The sequence below is a fragment of the Nannospalax galili genome, unplaced genomic scaffold (genome assembly GCF_000622305.1).
Source record: "Nannospalax galili isolate Female #2095 unplaced genomic scaffold, S.galili_v1.0 scaffold619, whole genome shotgun sequence".
In the NCBI taxonomy this organism is placed as follows: Eukaryota; Metazoa; Chordata; class Mammalia; order Rodentia; family Spalacidae; genus Nannospalax; species Nannospalax galili.
The window spans coordinates 240,763-258,955 of record NW_008344186.1 but is presented as its reverse complement, the minus strand read 5'-3'; the positions used below and the strand labels follow the sequence as shown (position 1 = coordinate 258,955).

The 18,193-nt window shown below is 51.5% G+C and overlaps 1 protein-coding gene across 2 annotated transcripts in view; it reads right to left on the bottom strand.

Annotated features, from left to right (window-relative positions):
- The window catches only part of Fam207a (family with sequence similarity 207 member A), a 37,349-nt gene extending 29,566 nt beyond the window's left edge, over nt 1-7,783 (bottom strand). The window contains exons 1-2 of one of the 2 annotated variants that reach the window (XM_008840427.2): nt 7,589-7,783; nt 4,043-4,151 (exon numbers count right to left, since the gene is read on the bottom strand). In XM_008840427.2, coding sequence (XP_008838649.1) covers nt 4,043-4,151; nt 7,589-7,711 — 232 coding nt within the window. In that variant the 5' untranslated portion in view covers nt 7,712-7,783. The remainder of the gene's footprint in view (nt 1-4,042; nt 4,152-7,588) is intronic. The other variant, XM_008840426.2, reaches the window with a different exon arrangement.
- Nucleotides 7,784-18,193: the final 10,410 nt, after the last annotated feature.

Sequence of the window (18,193 nt, the reverse complement as noted above, 5' to 3'; positions counted from 1 at the left end):
TTATCTAAAAGACCCAGTTCAGTATAGTCTTCAAATTCCTTCTAATCAACTGCTGAATTGACCCTTTTGGGGAACCACTGCTATGAAGAGGGGGCAGGTCAGTGGGTAGCAAGCAGCCCCAAGACCAGTTAAGCCACAGGGCTTGACAGAAAGAGATACTAATAAGAAAAACACAAGACAGAGTTGAAGAAGGCACTGCCATGGCAAGGCCTCTCAGCCAAGATCTGCAGAGCCCAGCAGGCAGTGAGGAAGCCCGCAGCTCAGCTGGAGTCCAAGGACTCCACTGTCCTAAGGACACACCAATTCCTCTGGAGTTGCTAGACCTGCTCACTTGCTCGGCCTGCTTCCAGAAAGAGCAGGGAATCAGTGTTTGCTGAGTGCCTAGACCTTTCTGGATATGGTAACTCAGAGTCTATGAGGGGGGTTTGTTGCCAGTTTACATACAGCAAGACTGACGGTCAAGAGTGCCCATGGTCTCTAGACATGTCAGCAACATGACTGACTCTACCTGGCAGTCACAAAGCCCACCTGTACTTAGCCTCCCTGTCAGGCCAGCCTCATTCCACAGACACAGATCTGTACATGTTCTGATGCTAAGACATCTTAACCAGCCATCCAGTCCTGCCTGAAAACCAAAACAAACCAAATTAAACTAAACTAAGCCAAACCAAAACACACTTGTTTTTTCTTTTCTCTTTTTTTCTTTTCTCTCCCCCTTTTTTTTTTTTTTTTTTTTTTTTTTTTAACAACACCCCATCCTCAGGATATGGGCAGTTAACACTGCCTGCCCTGGCTGTGGCTATCTGGAACTGCCTGAAACTCTGTAACCCAGTGTGATGCATGAAGGGTAATATATGTGACCCCTTTGCTAGCCAGCCCTGCAAGACTGCCACTTCCTGAGTAGCTGCAAGGACCCCAGCCAGGAGACCAGTGAAGACAAATACGGACTACTGAAGATATACCCAGAGGACCTCCTTGGCTTCAGGACCTTCCAGAAGAGACAGGCAGTTGGACAGGGCTTTCTGTATTCCTGACAATATGAAGCAGAATTTCCAGTTTCAGGATACTGGACAGCATGGAAACAGGTCAGCAGCCCTTGGGTAGGCCAAGGACCCTGCATGCTAGGGGTGTCCTGATGATGCTGGTGTCAGTCCAGGGCCACACTAAATGTGGGCATGTAGCCTCAATCCCACCTACAGATGCAGTAGAAAGATAGAAAACAGAGAGTAGCTATATCATCCTCCAATGATGCCAAGGGAGACCCTGCCATCTTCCAGATGGTGCGGCAACTTGGGGCTCTACTTGACCCATCTGAGTAGGGGTTGTGTAACCACCTTGCCTGACAGAAGCAGCCCTGAAGGAGTCAGGGGGGGGGGGGCGGTCTCAGGCCTCTAGATCATGTGGCAGATGCCATGCCTGCCTGACCATGAGGAGACAGGACAGACCTACCCTGTCTGCTTCACTCATGCTGTTCTGGGGCACCTGTAAATCTTTGGCTGAAGCTGTCCCCTATAACTGTGCCCAGGCCCAAGTAGAGTCCTCTGGTGCCTGCTGTAACCCATGTTCCTGGAGAGCAGGCACTTAAGGCCTCTTCCAAATGGGGCTCCCAGACCTTGATGGAGATGGCTCAGACAGCTGCAACACCTGTCAACTGCCATAGGCCTGAAAATCGTGAGTTAGACACACTATCCCTGTCCTAATGTGTCTGGACACAGATAATAAGTCTAGCCATAATTACTGACCAGGAGCTCAGCAAATGCCAGGCAATAACAGGTTCTGACTGTGTGTGGTCCATCTGAGATGAGTGACCCAAGGAAGCTTTGACTGAACTTCCTTTAGGCACCACTGAAAACTGCAAAACAATTCAGAAGGAAACTGAGGATTCAGTGAGAAGGGAAAACCTCTGGAAGCCCATATGGTCCTCTCCTGCCAAGCTGCCCTTCTGTTGTATGCCTGCGGGCGGGTTGGTTTTGCGCGCCGCACTGCTGGGCGGGTCTCTCTGGCTCTCTGCAGCTGGGAGTGCTGGCGGCTCTGCAGATCGGCTGGCCCGCCCGGGGGGGGTCTGCAAGCTGCCCGGCGGTTTCTGCGCCAATCTGCAGGGGGCTCTGCGCCAGCTGCAGGACGCTCCCTCTGTGCACACGGTCCGTTGGCCACCGGTCCGGGGGGGGGGGGCAGGGGAGCAAAGCTGGGAGCGCAGGAATGTCGAACGCAGAAGCTTCGTGAGTGGGTGTTGATGGGGGGACAGCTCCCTCCAGGAAGACTGAATCACAGGCTGGTCCCAGGTGCAGTGAAACACAGGATACAGCTCCAGACAAGTTCAGTGATACAGCTTCGATTTATTAGGGGGAAACTAGAGAATTTATAGTGTGGAGGCAGTAGCAAAAAGCCTCAGCTGATAGGTGCTCCTAGGATGCCCCATTTACATGTGGCGGTGGGCTTCTATCAGGCTGTCAGACAATGCCTGGTTATCACATAGGAAAAACCTGGCAGTTTCTCGGCCAGAGGTCATGTATCTGTGGTGGCCACTTCAAAGTGAGTCAGGAGGAGAGCAGGAGGCGCCCTGCTGGAAAGGGGAGTCTCTGCATCAAACGCCGAGCCCCTTAGGCTATCTAGACATGGAGAGACTGCGACCCAAACAGCAGGGGTCCCCAACACCCTTCTACACACAGGCAGCCCTGCCTTGGGCAGGGACCAAGTGCCCCACCACAGGGTAAAGGCTGAATGCCGTCTGGGTAGAGAAAGAAGGGAAAAGGGAAGGGAGAGGAAGGCACCCAGGGAGTCACATGTCACAGGGTAGAACGTCAAGAAGTCAGTTGATTAGAAGCATGGGGCACAGAAATCAAAAGACTATCTGGTCTTCCAAGAGCAGGCTGGCTGAGCAGAGCCACAGCTGGCCAAATGAAAGCAAACTTCACATTAATTTGACATCAAGTCAGGGGAAGGGTCCCTGTAAGCAGCACAGTAACTGGAGTGGGAGAGAACTGAAAGAGAGCTGATCCAAGCAGACACGACAGGAGAGCATCTAGCTAAGGAGATGGCTAAGACAGGAACCACCAGCTTTCTGCAGGAGCTGCTGACTCTCTACAACTTGCCTTGTTTTTAGAGAGGGTCTTGTAATAGCCCAGGCTGGCCTCAGCCTCCTGAGTGTTAGAATTACAGGCATGAGCCAGCATGCCTGGATGGTGACAATTTTTTTTTTTTTTTTTTGTCTTTTTGAGACAGGGTCTCCCTGTAGCCCCAGCTGTCCTGGAACTCAGTATGTAGACCATGTTTGGGAGAACAGCTGGGAGGCAGGGGTGGCCTGAGCTCACTCCTGATTTTTACCAAGAAACTTTTAGGAAATGGTCATGAACATGTGACAGTGTTCATGTGACACTAAGAATTCCTGCTTGTTTGCTTAGGCATGACACCAGCATTGTAGGTTAAGAGCCCTTGAATTCACACAGGAATTTACAAACCAAATGCCATGAAGTCTGGTACTTGTTTCAAAATGATTTCAGTGTGTGAGTGTCGAGGGCAGGCAAAAGTGCCTGGAGTTTCTCAACACTGTTCTTTCTAGTTCAGTATATTAAATGTTTTCCTATAGGAGACCCTGTTTCAAAAAGACCAAAAAGAAAAAAAAAATACCATCTTCTTAAAAGCATGGGTTAACTCTCATCTGGTCAGCCCTGTAACCCGAAGGCTCCTCCAAAAAGCTGGAGTTGATCCGGGGTGAGTGGGCGATGCAGAACACACTAGGAAAAAAGAGGTGGAGCTGCCACCATGCGAGAGAAGGGGATGGGAGACGGATGGCGCCTGCATTTCAAATATGGAAAAGGAAAAGCCTGTGAGAATCCGTGTTTCTGTAAGTCACCCCTCCCAAATGTCATATAAACTATGCAAAATCCAAATAGGATGCATTATGTCAGTCTGTCACCTCTGAGGCCTCAGAGGGCAGAGGCAAGTGTGCCAGGGAGGAAAGAGGGAAAATTTGGTGAAACACGCCCACAGGCAGATGTGGCATTCAGGCCGCCCTCTCACCTCTCCTGGGGCAGTGACTCACCTTTCTTTAGGGACACAACACTCCTCTGGTCCAGCTCTAGACTCTGCACCAAGGCACTGGGGTCTATCTGTGTCCTGGCAAATATGTCAGTGTGAAGAGAAGTCCAATCCTGTGTCACAAGAAAAAAGGCAGGATGTCAAGCTGGCTCTGTGGTTGCAGAGTTCATGTCAGGAAGAGGATGGCAAGATGTAGATCCCATACTTCTGGGAGAATACCCATGTCCCTGTTCCCAGAGCAGGCCTGCGCCCAGGCTGACAATTCCTGCCCCAGATCTTAGGTCCACCTGAACAATCAGAGTAGGCGGGTTCACCAGAAAGTAGAGTGGAGATCCACCAGCACAGAACTGAGGATGGCCTCCAAGCAAACAGGAGGATCCAGGAGCTCCTAGGAAGGGCATCCCTTGCTGCTCAAAACTGTATGTATAAGCCCTCCAGGGGGTGAGCAGAGGAATTCTTCAGTTCTTGGCCACCTTAAAGGATCAAAAATGTGAGCATCAACCACATTAACCTTGCAGTAGTAAGAACAAAGACCCAGGCAGCCAGAGGAAAAGAGCATCTCTGACAGCACAGGGCTTGAGCTGAGCCAAGCAGCTGAACTAAAGGAGAAAAATGAGGAAAAGAGACATCAGAGGCTACCCAGGGATGGGAGGATGCAGGAGATAGGAAGAACTATTAGCTTAGTCACACGAGCAAATAACAGCTAGGCATAAGTGGGCTATAGCCTGTGCTACATGTTAAGTGGTAGGCTAACCTGAGCTACAGTAGACCTTGTCTCAAAAAAAATAACAAAGTAAAATGAAATAAAAATAAGAGATCTAGCTGGGCACGGTGGTGCACACCTGTAGTTCTAGCACTTGGGAGGCAGAGGCAGGCGGATCTCTGAGTTCAAGGCCAGCTTGGTCTATATAGTGAGTTCCCGGACAGCTAGGGCTAAAGGGAGACCCTTCTTAAAAAAAACCAAAAAAAAAAAAAAAAAAAAAAAAAAAAAAGAGATCTAAAAACCAAAGCAACAACAACCAAGCACTGGGGACACAGCTCAGTGTAAGGGCACTTACCTAGCATGTATGAGGTCCTAAGTTCAATCCCTAGTACAGCAAATAAATAACCCACTAGTGTAAAAAATGAATGAATAAAATGGCCAAGCAAACAGAATCAATGACTGCTGTCATACCAACCTAAAATGTCCTGTTTCCCCCAACAAAACTAATCTACTCAAAGGAGGGAAGGTCAAAATACAAAACCTAATGGTACTTCTGTACAACAGTCATGAATAACCAAAAAGAAAAAAGAAAACAATTCCATTTGCAGCACATCAAAATAATAAAATGTTGGGTTTGGCGAGATGGTTCAGTGGTTAAAAGCACCAGCTGCTCTTACAGAGGACCAAGGTTTGGTTCCCAGCACCCACATGGTAGTTAACAACCATCCCAAACTCCAGTTCTAGGGGCTCTGACACCCTCTTCTGGCCTCTACAGGCATCACAAGACACAAGTGCACTTACATATATGCAGGCAATGCACTTATATGCATAAAATAAAAATAAAATATTGAGAAAAAAACCTGCAAACTATAATTTTCTTAAATGGAGTTTTATTTAATCATTTGATAGAAAAGAACACATTTTCTTTACATCACATAAAGATCAATGGAACAAAACTGAAAGTTGATAGACACCCCCACACACACACACACACACACTCATGGTAAATTGATTTTTAACAAAGTGCCAACACTTTTCAATGGGGAAAAACAGTCTTTTTAGCAAATGGTGCTAGGACAACTGGAAATCTATCCGTATGTAAAACAAAGAAATCGACCTTGACCAAATATAAAAATAAACAAAATGGATCATGACCTAAAACATACCAGAAATCGGAACATACATGGAAATCTCTGTTCTTGCAGTTTTGTTATGTGATAACAAAAGCAAAAGAATGGGTAATGACTCAGCAACTCCATGCCATAGAAAAATCTGTGCAAGGATGCCCCACAACAGGATCAGACAGCACCAAAGTGGAAAACCAAATAGCCTATCAACAGGAAGTGTGGAGTAGCATGGCATACGAAGTCAATGGAGCATGAGAAAGGAGAAAGCAGCAATGCAGTGCTCCAGGATCAAAGCCTGCAGTCGCTAGTGGAAGGGACACAGCGGCAGGTCCTGTGTTACTCTGCAAGGACAAGTGAGCAGGGGGAGTCTACATGGGCACAGTGTACACTGGCAGATGCTGGGATCCTGCTGGGGCTCTTGGGGAAGAGAATGATTCAAGTGTTCTGTATCTGTGGTGCTCACAGGACTCTGAAGATACCCCATAGAAAACAGAACTATACACTAGATGGTGGGGCCTTTCATTGCATGCATTATACTGTAACAGCAACTTCTTTGCTGTTGTTTGGAGGCAGACGGTGGCAGTGGAGGGCCTCTGGGATTAATTCTTGAGAAATGTCATCTGTCAAACAAGGGCAGGGTAGTGTACAGCTGTGCAAGGCATGGCACAGTAAATGCATGAGAAACGTACCTTAGCAGACGACTGGAAGCCATGGCCCTGGATCCCCGAAAGGTCCCATTTGCTATTCCCAGGAAGACCCCTGAGTTACAGACACCAGACAACACTAGAAAGATGATTAAGCTGTTGTGTAGTAGGCTGGGCATGGTGGCCTACGCTTTAATCCCAGCACTCGGGAGGCAGATCTCCCTGAGTTCAAGGCCAGCCTGGTCTATGCAGTGAGTTCCAGGTCAGCTGGGGCTACAGGGAGACCCTGTCTCAACACCCCCCAAATGTTGTGTATTATGGGGGGGGGGGTGTGGAGTGGCCTCACAGGTATAAAGCATTGGGGGTGCCTGAGATGAGAACGGGGGTTCCTTTCCACCCCCAATCGGTGCTGAAACCCCCAAATGTTGTGTATTATGGGGGGGGGGCTGGAGAGATGGCTCAGCAGTTAAGAGCACTGGCTGCTCTTGCAGAGAACCTGGCTTCGACTTCCAGCACCCATATGGTGGCTAACAACTGTCCATAACTCCACTTCCAGGGGCTCCAAGGCTCTCTTCTAACCTCCATGGGCAATGCGCTACACGGGTGCACTTACACACATGCAGGCAATACACTCATGCACATAAAAAACAAACCAATTTTTTAAAATATGCTGTGTATAAAATACACAGTAAGAAAATAAAATTTATTTTTTAAAAAAGTGGGTTCTGGACCGCGAGGCCGAACGAAGGGAGGGACAGGAGGTGGTTTTGAAAACAACCCATGCTCTTCACTGGACCTCCGGAACTTTCCTTTCTTGAGAGTCGGCAAGTTTTAAGGAGCCTTCACGGTGCCGTGCGCATTTCCAGACCTGGGTGGTGAGCTGCGCTCCCTAGCACTGCAGCGGGGCTGTCCCGACTTCATCAACCAAGGTCATGGGAGCCCCAAAACTGCAGAGGGTGGGCTGGGGTTGGGGAGTCCTCCGGGAGCCGGCCGGTATCCCGCTCCATGGAGACCTCCACCCGGCCTCACCTCCCCGCACGGCCCAGCCTCACCTCCCCCCCACCGCACGGCCTCACCTTTCCCGTTCCGCCAGCCCAGGCCTGCGGGGCGGCGGGCTCCGGGGCGCGGGGAGCCGCCTCGCCGTCGGGCCGCACGGCCGCCCGGTGCACGCGGGCCCGCAGAGCCCTGACTTTCCCCATCTCCCCAGAAGGAAGCCGCGCAGTACCAGCGTCGCTAGAGGAACGGAAGAACCTCCCGGAAGTGGGCCTTCCGCTCTCACCGCCGGGTGGAAACTGGACCGGCGACTGCGGAGTTCCACGCCCGCGCGAAAGCCGGAAGTGCCTCTCGTCGCTCTGTACCGCGCCCCCTCGGCGAGCGGTTTCTGCGGGGGTGCGTTCCCCCTGGCTGTTGGAAGGGCGCGAACGTCAGCTGCTGCACCACCCCAGGGTGAGGTGCGGGTTGTAGAGGACCCAGGTTCGATTCCCAGTACCCACATGGCAGCTGACAACCGACTCCAGTTTCAGAGGATCCGATGCCCTTCTGACCTCCGCGGGCATTGCACGACACAAGCGTACTTACACATATGCAAACAATACACGCATACGCATAAAATAAAAATAATAAATAAAATACATTTTTAAGCCATGGCAATAAAGGGGAAGAAACCGGGGTGTATACGACCAGAAACGGTTTCTTTCTATGGGGCACGACTGGGGCAGAGTAGGGAGACAGGTTCCCTCCTGGCCTCTGTCCTCAGGACAGCTCTGTGGAACTGGACTTAACTAGTCTAAGGATCCAGGCGGTCCTTCTCGCTCCCTGGTGCTAGAAATAAAATCCGAGGTCCAAGGATGTGTCCTGAGAGGGTCCTCTGTACAGCCCTGAAGGTTGCGCACTCTTTGCACTACCTGCTCCTAGATGGTGGGTGCTGACTGCACACCAGCACTGTGTTACTAGGAAAGTCTTAGCAAGCTACACATGACTGTGTACCTCTGTTTGGGACCACTTTCAGAGGGGACTCTGGCTCAGTGGCTTGGGACCCTGTCCACCTAAAGGTCCACCTCCTGCTTTAGGCCCTTCACACTTGCAAGGTGGACTTGGCCTTCCGAACAGCCTCACCTCAGGGCTCTGTGAACCTGCATCAGAAGAGGGAGTGGCCCTGGTCCTCTGCAGCCCTGGGGCTGGAGCTGTGGGCTGGGTGAAAGAGCTGTGCAGGCCATCAGTGAGTCCATGGCTCACTTTCTGCCCCAGGATTGAGGTCAGATTGCTGCCTGGGTGTGGACAGACCCTAGGAGGGGTGAGTGTCCTCTCTGGGCCTTCCCGGCCTTCCCATTCCTTTCCAGAGGCCCAGCTCTATAAGCCTGCCTTGGAGTGTCCTGGTAATTATACCCTCCATTGGCATAAACGTTTTGGCTTATCTCCCCAGAAGTTCTGGCAGCCAATGTGGGGGGCCGGGGGCTGATTCGAGGCAACCCCACCCCTTGTCCCTCTCTCCTCCTCAGCCCTCAGCAGTATCTCAGGCCTGCCTGTGCTTTAGTGGGTCCATTGGGCCCCATGTGCCCCTATGAATGGTGACCTGCATGTGGTGGGGTCTTCTGGCCTTGGCAGTCGTCACCCTGGCCCTAGTGGTGCAGAAGCCTGTCAATTAACTCTTCAGACCCCCCCTTCTACCCTTCCTGTCGCCAGAGGGCGCTCATGTCACACTGAGTTACTCTGTACAAGGGACTGGCCAGCTGTCCCTGGGTAGCTACATCCTTCAGGCCAGGTTCCCTCACCAAGCACCAGGTCCACCCTCAGATCCTAACGTGTGGCCGTGCATGGCTATGTGCAGACGCTTCTGCCCACCAACTCCCGAGAGGATGCATCCCATCTGCACCTGGCCCTGTCTACGTGACCAGTCCCCCACCTCCCTGGCAGGTCCAGATCATCCCTCAGCCTCTCCCTAGCCCCCTGCCTGGCCCAGGTTGAGTCTGCCCCATTCCCCCCACCCCAGGGTCCCTTGTTCCACCCACGGAGGTGGCTAGGTTTGCAGGGTAGGGGCCCCTATCTGCCTGGCCTCAGGTGAGTTGGGCAAAATCTGAGCTTCTCAAACTTGCTTCCCCACCTCTGCAAAGGAGTCGCTGCCTTCTGGGGATCCTTGAGAAGGAACAGTAAAGCACCACGAATGACCTGCTGTCCGCTTGCAGCAGGAGCTCATAGAGTTGGGGGGCTGTGCCAGCAGGAAGGGCTTGTGGCCTAGTAGGCATTCTGAGCACAGACTGGCACAGACCACAGTACCTGCGGAGGTCCAGGACCTTCTGGCCAATGAACCTACAGCCAGGTTTTTCGTTGGCCCCAGTCCTGCCTACTTCACCAGTTGCTCTGGGCAACCAGGCAGGGAGGGGTCTCCTCTCCCTCCTTCCTGAGACCAACTCATGTCTGATGCAGGCCTAAGTTCTGCCACCCACCTCTGCCAGGCCTGGTTCTGCAAAAGACACAGAGCCATTTCCCAGCACTTCCCCGGAGTCTGGTGCTCAGAGGAGAGCCTAGTAAGGACAGTGCCGACTTGCTGGATCTGACAGACCACACAGGCTTCCCTTTTGCAAAGTAAAAGCATACTGACATCTCTTGGATCCCATGACTCACAGGGCCTAGGTGTCCTCGCCATGGCTCCCTCCACCTGCTTTGATCTACAGTTCTCACTGTAGCTCAAATGTGGAAGGCTTGAGCCTCTGGTAGCCAGTCCAGTCCCCTCCCCTGTGTGACCTTCAGTGAGTCACTCTGTGACTGAGGTGACACCCACATTAGTCAATGTCTCCCCCTTCTTGAGGACCTGTCAATCATAGCCTCACCCCTGTGGGCCTCACAGTGGCTTTCCACAGCCCAGCCCCCTCACCACTTTGTGTGGTGGCCTCTGTGAGTACTGAACCCCATTCTAGTTTGCCAGAATTTCTAACACTGCACCAGTTCTTCCCAAACAGATGGCTCCCTCACCCACCTTGCAAATGGAGACCTGAGGCAGGCTGCCCCCCAACAGCAGGTACCCTAGACACAGTGCAGTTTTCTAGAACCAGCCATGTGGGCCACATTCCTGCTTAACAAAGCAGCCCCATCCCTTGTATGAGAATGCAGCCTAAGAGGGAGAAGGAATAGGGATTCCCATGGCCTTCAGGGGTTCCTCAAATTAGGAGGAGTGACCCTTCAGGACAGGTTCTGCCTGGCTGAGAGGCCACCTCCACTGTGGGACCCAGAACAGAGCAGAAAGTGGGTGGAAACTGCCCAGGGAGCTCCAGGGGACCCTGGAGGGCAGAAGGGAGCACATATTTCTGGGCTTCTAGTCCCCTCCCCCTGGATGAGGAAAAAATAGCAAGAGAAACCTAGAGAAGCTGGGGGGGGAGTGGGAAGAGACTTGGGGTGGGGTCGGGTTGGTGTCGGTGTTCAGCCTCTGGCTCTGTCCCTTTCTGCTGTCCCCACCCCACCCCCCATTCACACCATTTCCACTGTCCTGTGTGCACACTGAGCTAGCCAGGGCCATGCAGCCAGGGAGAGCCTTTGCCAACACCTGACACAACTCACAGGACACAATCCTGTGTGAAGTGGCACATGGGAAGGGCGGTGCTGAAAGAGACAGCTCCCTGCAGTTACCAAGAGGTTCCCTGTTTCCTCTGGGACTGACCCTAGCAACACAGTTCTTGGGCTCCTAAAAGAGAATCAGAGGGGGCTCAGTAGTAGAGCAAGCGACCAGGAGCTGAATTACAGCAAGCAAGGAAGCAAGAAAACACTAGAAAAGAGCGGGCAGAGCAGCGGCCCTGATCCTGGCCGGCATGGGGCCTAGCTCTCTCCTTTCCCTGGCATCTCCTCTCTGTGCCTCCTCCAGGGCTGGCATTTCCAGGAAAGGGTCATACCGTTCTTGAAAGCCCACTTCACCCAGAATTCAGGTTGTTATAAGTAGATGTGTAAGATACAAGACTATGTAGAGGGGTGTAAGTGCTCCAGAAGTTGAGGGGTTCACTAGGGGAGAGGGTAGCTGCACTCTGAGAGTGCTCTGTGGAGAGCAGTCCCAGCTTGCTTTGTGAGGCCCAGCTAGAGTTGACCACTGCCACCTGCTGCTCTTTCCATCCTGTTTTGGGGGGTCCTGACCTAACACCACCATCAGAATCTTCATATCTTTTTTAACTATTTTATTTATTTTTTATTTTATGTGTATGAGTGTATTGCCTGCATGTAAGTGCACCTGTGACGTGCAATACCTGCAGAGGTCAAAAGAGGATGTCAGATTCCCCGGAACTGGAGTTACGGACAGTTGTTAGCCACCATGTGGGTGCTGGAATTCGAACCTGGGTCCACTGCACAAGCAGCCAGTGCTCTTAACCACTGAGCCATCTCTCCAGCCCAGTATCTTTATATCTTGACTGCCAGTCTACACTGCCTCCTTATCTTTTCATGCTGACCCAGCTAGAGAGGCCACTACCACCTACTTTTCCTTATGCCCCATTTTTGGGGGACATGTTGGTCAATCCCTCCAAGAGCCAACTTCCTTACACTACCAGCAGGGATGAAGGGGGACATATGGAAGAGGGGGTGACATTCAGTACTGGAAGGTGTAGGGAATGGTTTCAGGGATAAAACAGGTGTGTTCAGAGACATGGGCAGTCCCTAGATTTGACAGAAGCTCAGAGTGGTGGTCTGTGCAAGTGCGGGCTTCATTCTGTAGGCCTCCCTGCGGACCAGGGCAGGGCGTGATGTAAGACAGTTTATGGTGTTCACCGCCCAGCATTTTAAGCAGTCTGTATTTTCAGGGGCGGTGAGGGAAGGTGCCTCCTTGCCCACGGCCTCTAGACTCCAGGCCTTCTTCTGTGTTGTTTTTATCTTGACCTCCTACTCTCTCTGGTCAGGGAAGGCCAAGATCTGACCAGACCACATCTCTGGTAGATAAAGGTAAAATACTTTGATTCCCTTCATTGCACGCAAAGAAGCCCATATGGAGAGATATTTCTTTCTGACTCAAAAGTGAAAACTTAGAAGCAGAAATTTCAATGGGAAGAAATTTCTGTGTACATTCAGATAGAGCCCTTCCACTCCAAAAACAACTGAAGCTAGAGAAATGGCCCAGTGGTTAAGAGCACTGGCTGCTCTTGCAGAGGACCCTGGTTCAAGTCCAAGCATCCATATGGTTGCTAACAACTGTGTAACTCCAGTTCCAAGGGAATCCAACACCCTCTCTGGCCTCCTCGGGCACTGCAGGACATGGGTGCACTTGCATACATGCAGGCAATGCATTCATACACATAAAAATAAATAAAACAGAAAACTAACAAAACTCAAAGAAATTTTATCAAACTCCGTTATCACTGGAGCTGTCTTCCTTTATCTCCCCAAGACCATCACACGCTGTGTGGGGAATGGAATCCAGGGCCTCAGACAGGTCCTTGAACATTTATTTTTACCTCTGGGCTACACCCCAGTCCCTCCCTCACATCTGCACATGCACTGACCACCTGCTGTGGCCAGGGTCCTGCAGGACCCTGTCACATGCCCTCAATTGTCCTCAAAACACTGGAGAGTTGAGGGAAACTAGGGTTCGGAGAAGAAAAGGCACTCAGTGTCTTGAGGACCCCATCACTGCTTGTAGACCTTGCAGGGCCCTGTCCCTAAGTCAACTGGTGTGATTCCAAAACAGGCAGAGAACAGAGACGGTACCTATGGAGACACAGTCCAAGAATTGGTAGAAAGCACCCGTTTGCTTCAAGGAAAGCAGCCCAGATCCTCAGTGAGCGCTCTCCTGCCACACATTGAGCAGAAGTGTCACCAGAAGAAGTGACACTCATTGAGGGCAAGAAGGGACCTGACCCAGGCGGGGCCTAGGTCCCCCACCTGACCTATGAACTTCTGACAGCCTCACAGACAAGTCAGCATGGCCTTTGTAGTGGAGAGAGAAATTAGATGCAGTGGTGGGAAGGCATTTTGCCCTTCCTGTTTTGGTCATGAGGATGCTAGTCCCTCCCTTCTCTACATAGTCCCTGTTCTAGTTTGTTTCTCCATTGCTGTGACAAAACACTCTGACAATACCAACTTGGGGAGGAAAGGGTTTATTCAGCTTACATCTCCAGGTCACAGTTCATTGCTGAGGGAGCCCAAGGTAGGAACTCAGGGCAGGAACCTAGAGGCAGGAGCTGGAGCACAGGCCATGGAGGAATGTTGCTTACTGGCTTGCTCCCCTGGCCCCTGCTCAACCTGCTTTCTTATACAACACAGGCCCACCTGCCCAGGGGTGGCACCACCCACAGTGGGCTGGGCCCTCCCACATCACTCAACAATCAAGAAGATGCCCCTCAGACATGGACACAGGCCAGACCAATGGAGGCAATTCCTCAACTGAGGCTCCCTCTACCTAGGTGTGTCAAGTTGACACTAAAACTGTCCAGCACAGTGCCATTAGTGTTGTTTCTAATCCATTCCCCATCCTTTTGGTGTTCTAACCACACAAATATTCACAAACAGTAATTATATTTTTTGCACAGCTTTCTGGGTTTCCCCCAGAGTTCATCATTGCTTAACTTTTTTCCTTGCTCAATCTTCTGACTCAGAGTCATATTTCCCCCTCTCTCATGTAGGTCTGTAAAACGCGTCTCAGAATGACAGTCGATCTGTCTGAGGACCGTTGGGAAGTGAATTTGGGTCTAGCGGTCCTGTGAGGGACAAAGTCTGGATGTCCCAACATCTTTTGGTGAGTCAAGGAAGCAGGAATTCAGCCTCCTCATCTCCCTCCCTCCCACAGAGGGAGGAAGCCACAAAGAGGAAGACTAATGGGGAAGAGACCGTGTTGGGGAGGGTGGTGTGGGGAGAGGCCATGCTGTGGTCAGGGTGGGAGGGGATGGGAACAGGCTGCTTCTCACATCTCTCTGTCCTGCCACACTGAGTCACCTGGCTGCCCCTCCAGGAGGGTCTTGGATGGTGCTGTGCTTGTTTGTGTAGGGGACCAAGTGGGAAACAGCTCTGAGCCCTGCAGGGTGCCCACAGGTTTCCGGTGCTGTAGCCTTCCCACAGATGTTCGCATCTCATGCCTGCCCCTCCTCTCTGTCACCTCTTCCTTTGCCAGCTCTGCCTCTCCCCCTGGCCTCACCACAGAGGGGGCAGCACTGAATCTAAGCTGTGAAAGGAAGTCTCTGAAGAAAGGAGTCAAACAGAAAGAGGAAAGATGGGGGCAGGGCATCAGAAGACCAGGCTTGGGCTGCAGAGAGACTTGCACAAGTTGGGTGGGAGGTGGTGGGGGAGGCAGAGTGGGGGCCTCAGGGGGTGTCCCAGGGCTGGGGAAACCTGTGTGCAGCTCCTGAGCCCACTCCTGGTGGGTGTTCAAAGGACAAAGTGGGCCTCTCTGTTCTTCCCCTGCTCTCTCTGGTTGCTCTGGGCCCTGGGGTGGGAGTGGGGGTCCTTGGTGGGGCTGACCGGCCGTGTCCACCGCTCACCAACCCGGTGGACTGACCCTCCAGTTTCCTCTCAGTGTCAAGTGGGTCACCACCCCAGCACCTCCATAAACAGCCTGGAGTTCCTGCCTTACCTCCTCCATCACCAAAACCTTTCAGTTCAAATAGTCTTCTCTATGGAACCTTCCAGAATCCCACCTACCACCAAGAGCCCCTGGCTTCATGGTAGTAGCCGATTGAAGTGGGGCTGGGGACACAGGACAGCACTTGCAGGAGGAGAGGGCACCCCTCCCCCTCCGTCTTGGAGCCCCCCTTCCTTCTGGCTCTTTCTCCTTTCTTTCCCTCTCTCTTCTTTTGTCTTTTGGTTTTTTGTTTGTTTGTTGTTGAGACAGGGTCTCCCTGTAGCCCCAGCTGTCCTGGAACTCGCTGTGTGGACCAGGCTGGCCCTGAGCTCACAGAGATTCACCTGCCTCTGCCTCCCGAGTGCTGGGATTAAAGGCCTGCGCCACCATGCCCAGGTCTTCTCTCTGTTTTTTAAAATATTTTATTAATGGGGCTGGAGAGATGGCTCAATGGTTAAGAACACTGGTTGTTCTTGCAGAAGACCCAAATTCGAATCCCAGCACCCACATGGCAGCTAACAACTGTCTGTAACTCCAGTTCCAACAGCCTCTTCTGTCTTCCTTGGGCATTGGACAACACAGGTGCACTTACCTACACACAGGCAATACACGCATACACATAAAATAAAAGTAATAAAATATTTTTTTTAATATTTATTTTTATTTTATGTGTATGCATGTACTGCCTGTGTAAGTGAACCTGTGTCGTGTACCGAGGAGGTCAGAAGGTGGTGTCGGATGCCCTGGAACTGGAGCTACAGATCGTTATTAACTACCATGTGGGTGCTGGGAATCAAACCCCAGTTCCTCTGCCAGAGCAGTCAGTGCTCTTAACTACTGCGCTATCTCGCCAGCCCCTTCTCTCTCTTTTTTAAAGGAAGGATCTCAGCTGGGCGTGGTGTAACACACCTTTAATCCCAGCACTTGGGAGGCAGAGGCAGGTGGATATCTGTGAGTTCAAGGCCAGCCTGGTCTACATAATGAGTTCCAGGCCAGCTGGGGCTGCAGGGAAACCTTGTCTCAAAAAAGACAAAAAAATAAATGAATAAAAAATAAAGGAAGGATCTCATGTAGCCAAGGATGGTCTTGATCCTTCTGCCTTTACTTTCCAAGCACTGAGATTACAGGCATGCAATGCCACACCTGGTTTACATGCAGTGCCAGGGATTGAACCCAGGCCTTCGTGCGTTTGGGGCAAGTGCTCTACAAGCTGAGCCTCATCCCGGCTCTCTGCTGCCCTCTGTCCTCCAGGCACGGATTACACGGATTACACGCTGGTTTCCACTCTGCATCACAGCCTGCTACTGACTTGCCTGTCTCCTAACACAGCCCAGTGTTCTAGAGGGTCAGTTGCACAGGGGTGAGCGCTCTCCTACCCTGATGAAGCTACCCCTACATGTGTGGGTGAGAGGGATGCAGATGGAACTTCTGGTCTCACAAAAGGAGAAGATGGCTCCCAGAATCCAACACGCCTCAGGATCTGGTTTCTGCTCCAAGCAGTTCAGGAATGGTACCGCGGTAATGAGTAGGTGTTGCTTCTCAGCTGGGACCAAATATGACCAAAAGGGCTGTGGCTCATTCCCTGGCACTTGAGCCTGGTGCCCAGTGTTAGAAGTCTGAGCACCAAGGACCCCACTAATGCTGCACAAAGAACACACGGGCAAAGAGTAAGTAACTGCTACGCAGCTTTTACTTTTGCAAAAGGGTGAGTTGTGTAGTCATTCAGATCCAGCAAGCACACTGGACCTGGAAATTTGAGAGCTTTTGATCCCTAATGCAAGAGGACTGTGTCTTTTTCCCATTGGCTGGGGTCCAATCCACAGTCTTTCCTAGACAACAGGTTAGTTTAAAAGAATCAGTGCAAAGGAAGGGGAAGAGGGTTGGCCAAAGAGGGGAAGGGGCTCTGCTACCCCAGGCTATCAAGTTGTAGGCATGCATCAAGGACTTTTTGTGGGGTGGAGTGGGATATTACAGGTGTGTGGAAAGGGGGGGGGATTAAAAAATTAGGATTCCTTGTTATAAATCAAATGTTTTACAGGATTTGAAATAAAAGACTACTATTTAAAGTTCCTCACACCAGCATGACTGTTGCCCGGCCTCCACTTTCTCATTGTGAAGCAAGAGGCGGGTAGCCTCTGCCCCTCCTGCCTGTGCTTCCTCTCAGCCTGGGCACACTGAGTGTGTCAGATGAAATGCTCCCAGTACCTGGGGACTTCCACACAGACGTTTGCATGCACTTTGATTTCCAGCCTCGTGGAGCAGGCAGCACATCAAGTACTGATGAGAACGTGCTGTGCGGGGTCGATGGATGGGAAGTCGGGCAATGACACGGGGTCTCCAGTGCTGTCCTGCCCCAGTGCATCTCTGCAGGAAAACAGGAGGGTGAAGCAGGAGAAAGGAAGGTGGGGGAAAGAGGAAAGGGTGGAACGCTGCAGAAAGCTCCCCAGTCCCCAGATAGGGGTCCCCCCTGCTGTGTCACTGGATTCTCCTCGGCCACAGCTGTGCCTCTCCCACACCCTGCCCACCCTGCAATCCATCCACCACCATCCACACATGTCCCTACCAAGTTGGCCCTGTTCCTCATCCTCTGCAGCAGGTCCCCAGCTTTGCTTCAGTGGCCCCACGTCTCCACCCAATCTCCACTGAAGGCTCCCTGTTCTTTATACCTCCTGAGCCGCTCAGCCGCTTGGATTATTTCAGCTCCTTCCTGCCCGCTACACCTGCCAGGGTCCCTGTTGGCCTCTCTACCCAGTTCAGCATGCCAGTCTCGTTTCCTCTTGGCTCAAAAGTGAGTGTTTCCTACTCTTTCCCTCTTAATCTACCTACGTCACCACATTTAAAGCAGGTTTCAAATTGGAAGCAGAGAATTGGGTCATATTTTGAAACTTCACCTGCCTGCAGCTGTTTTGAAATTGGCACTTAGAGCTGAAAACAGGTTGTGTGTGTGTGTGTGTGTGTGTGTGTGTGCTTGTATGTGTAGTGTATGTGTGTATGTACATATGTGTTTGAACATGTGTGTACATGTTTATATGTGTGTGGGAGTACATGCCTGGCCTGGACACACACCTATGCAGATACCTATGGAAGCCAAAGGTTAACATCAAGTGTCTTCCTTAACCACCTTCCACCTTGGTTTTTCAGGCATTATCTCTTTGTTGAA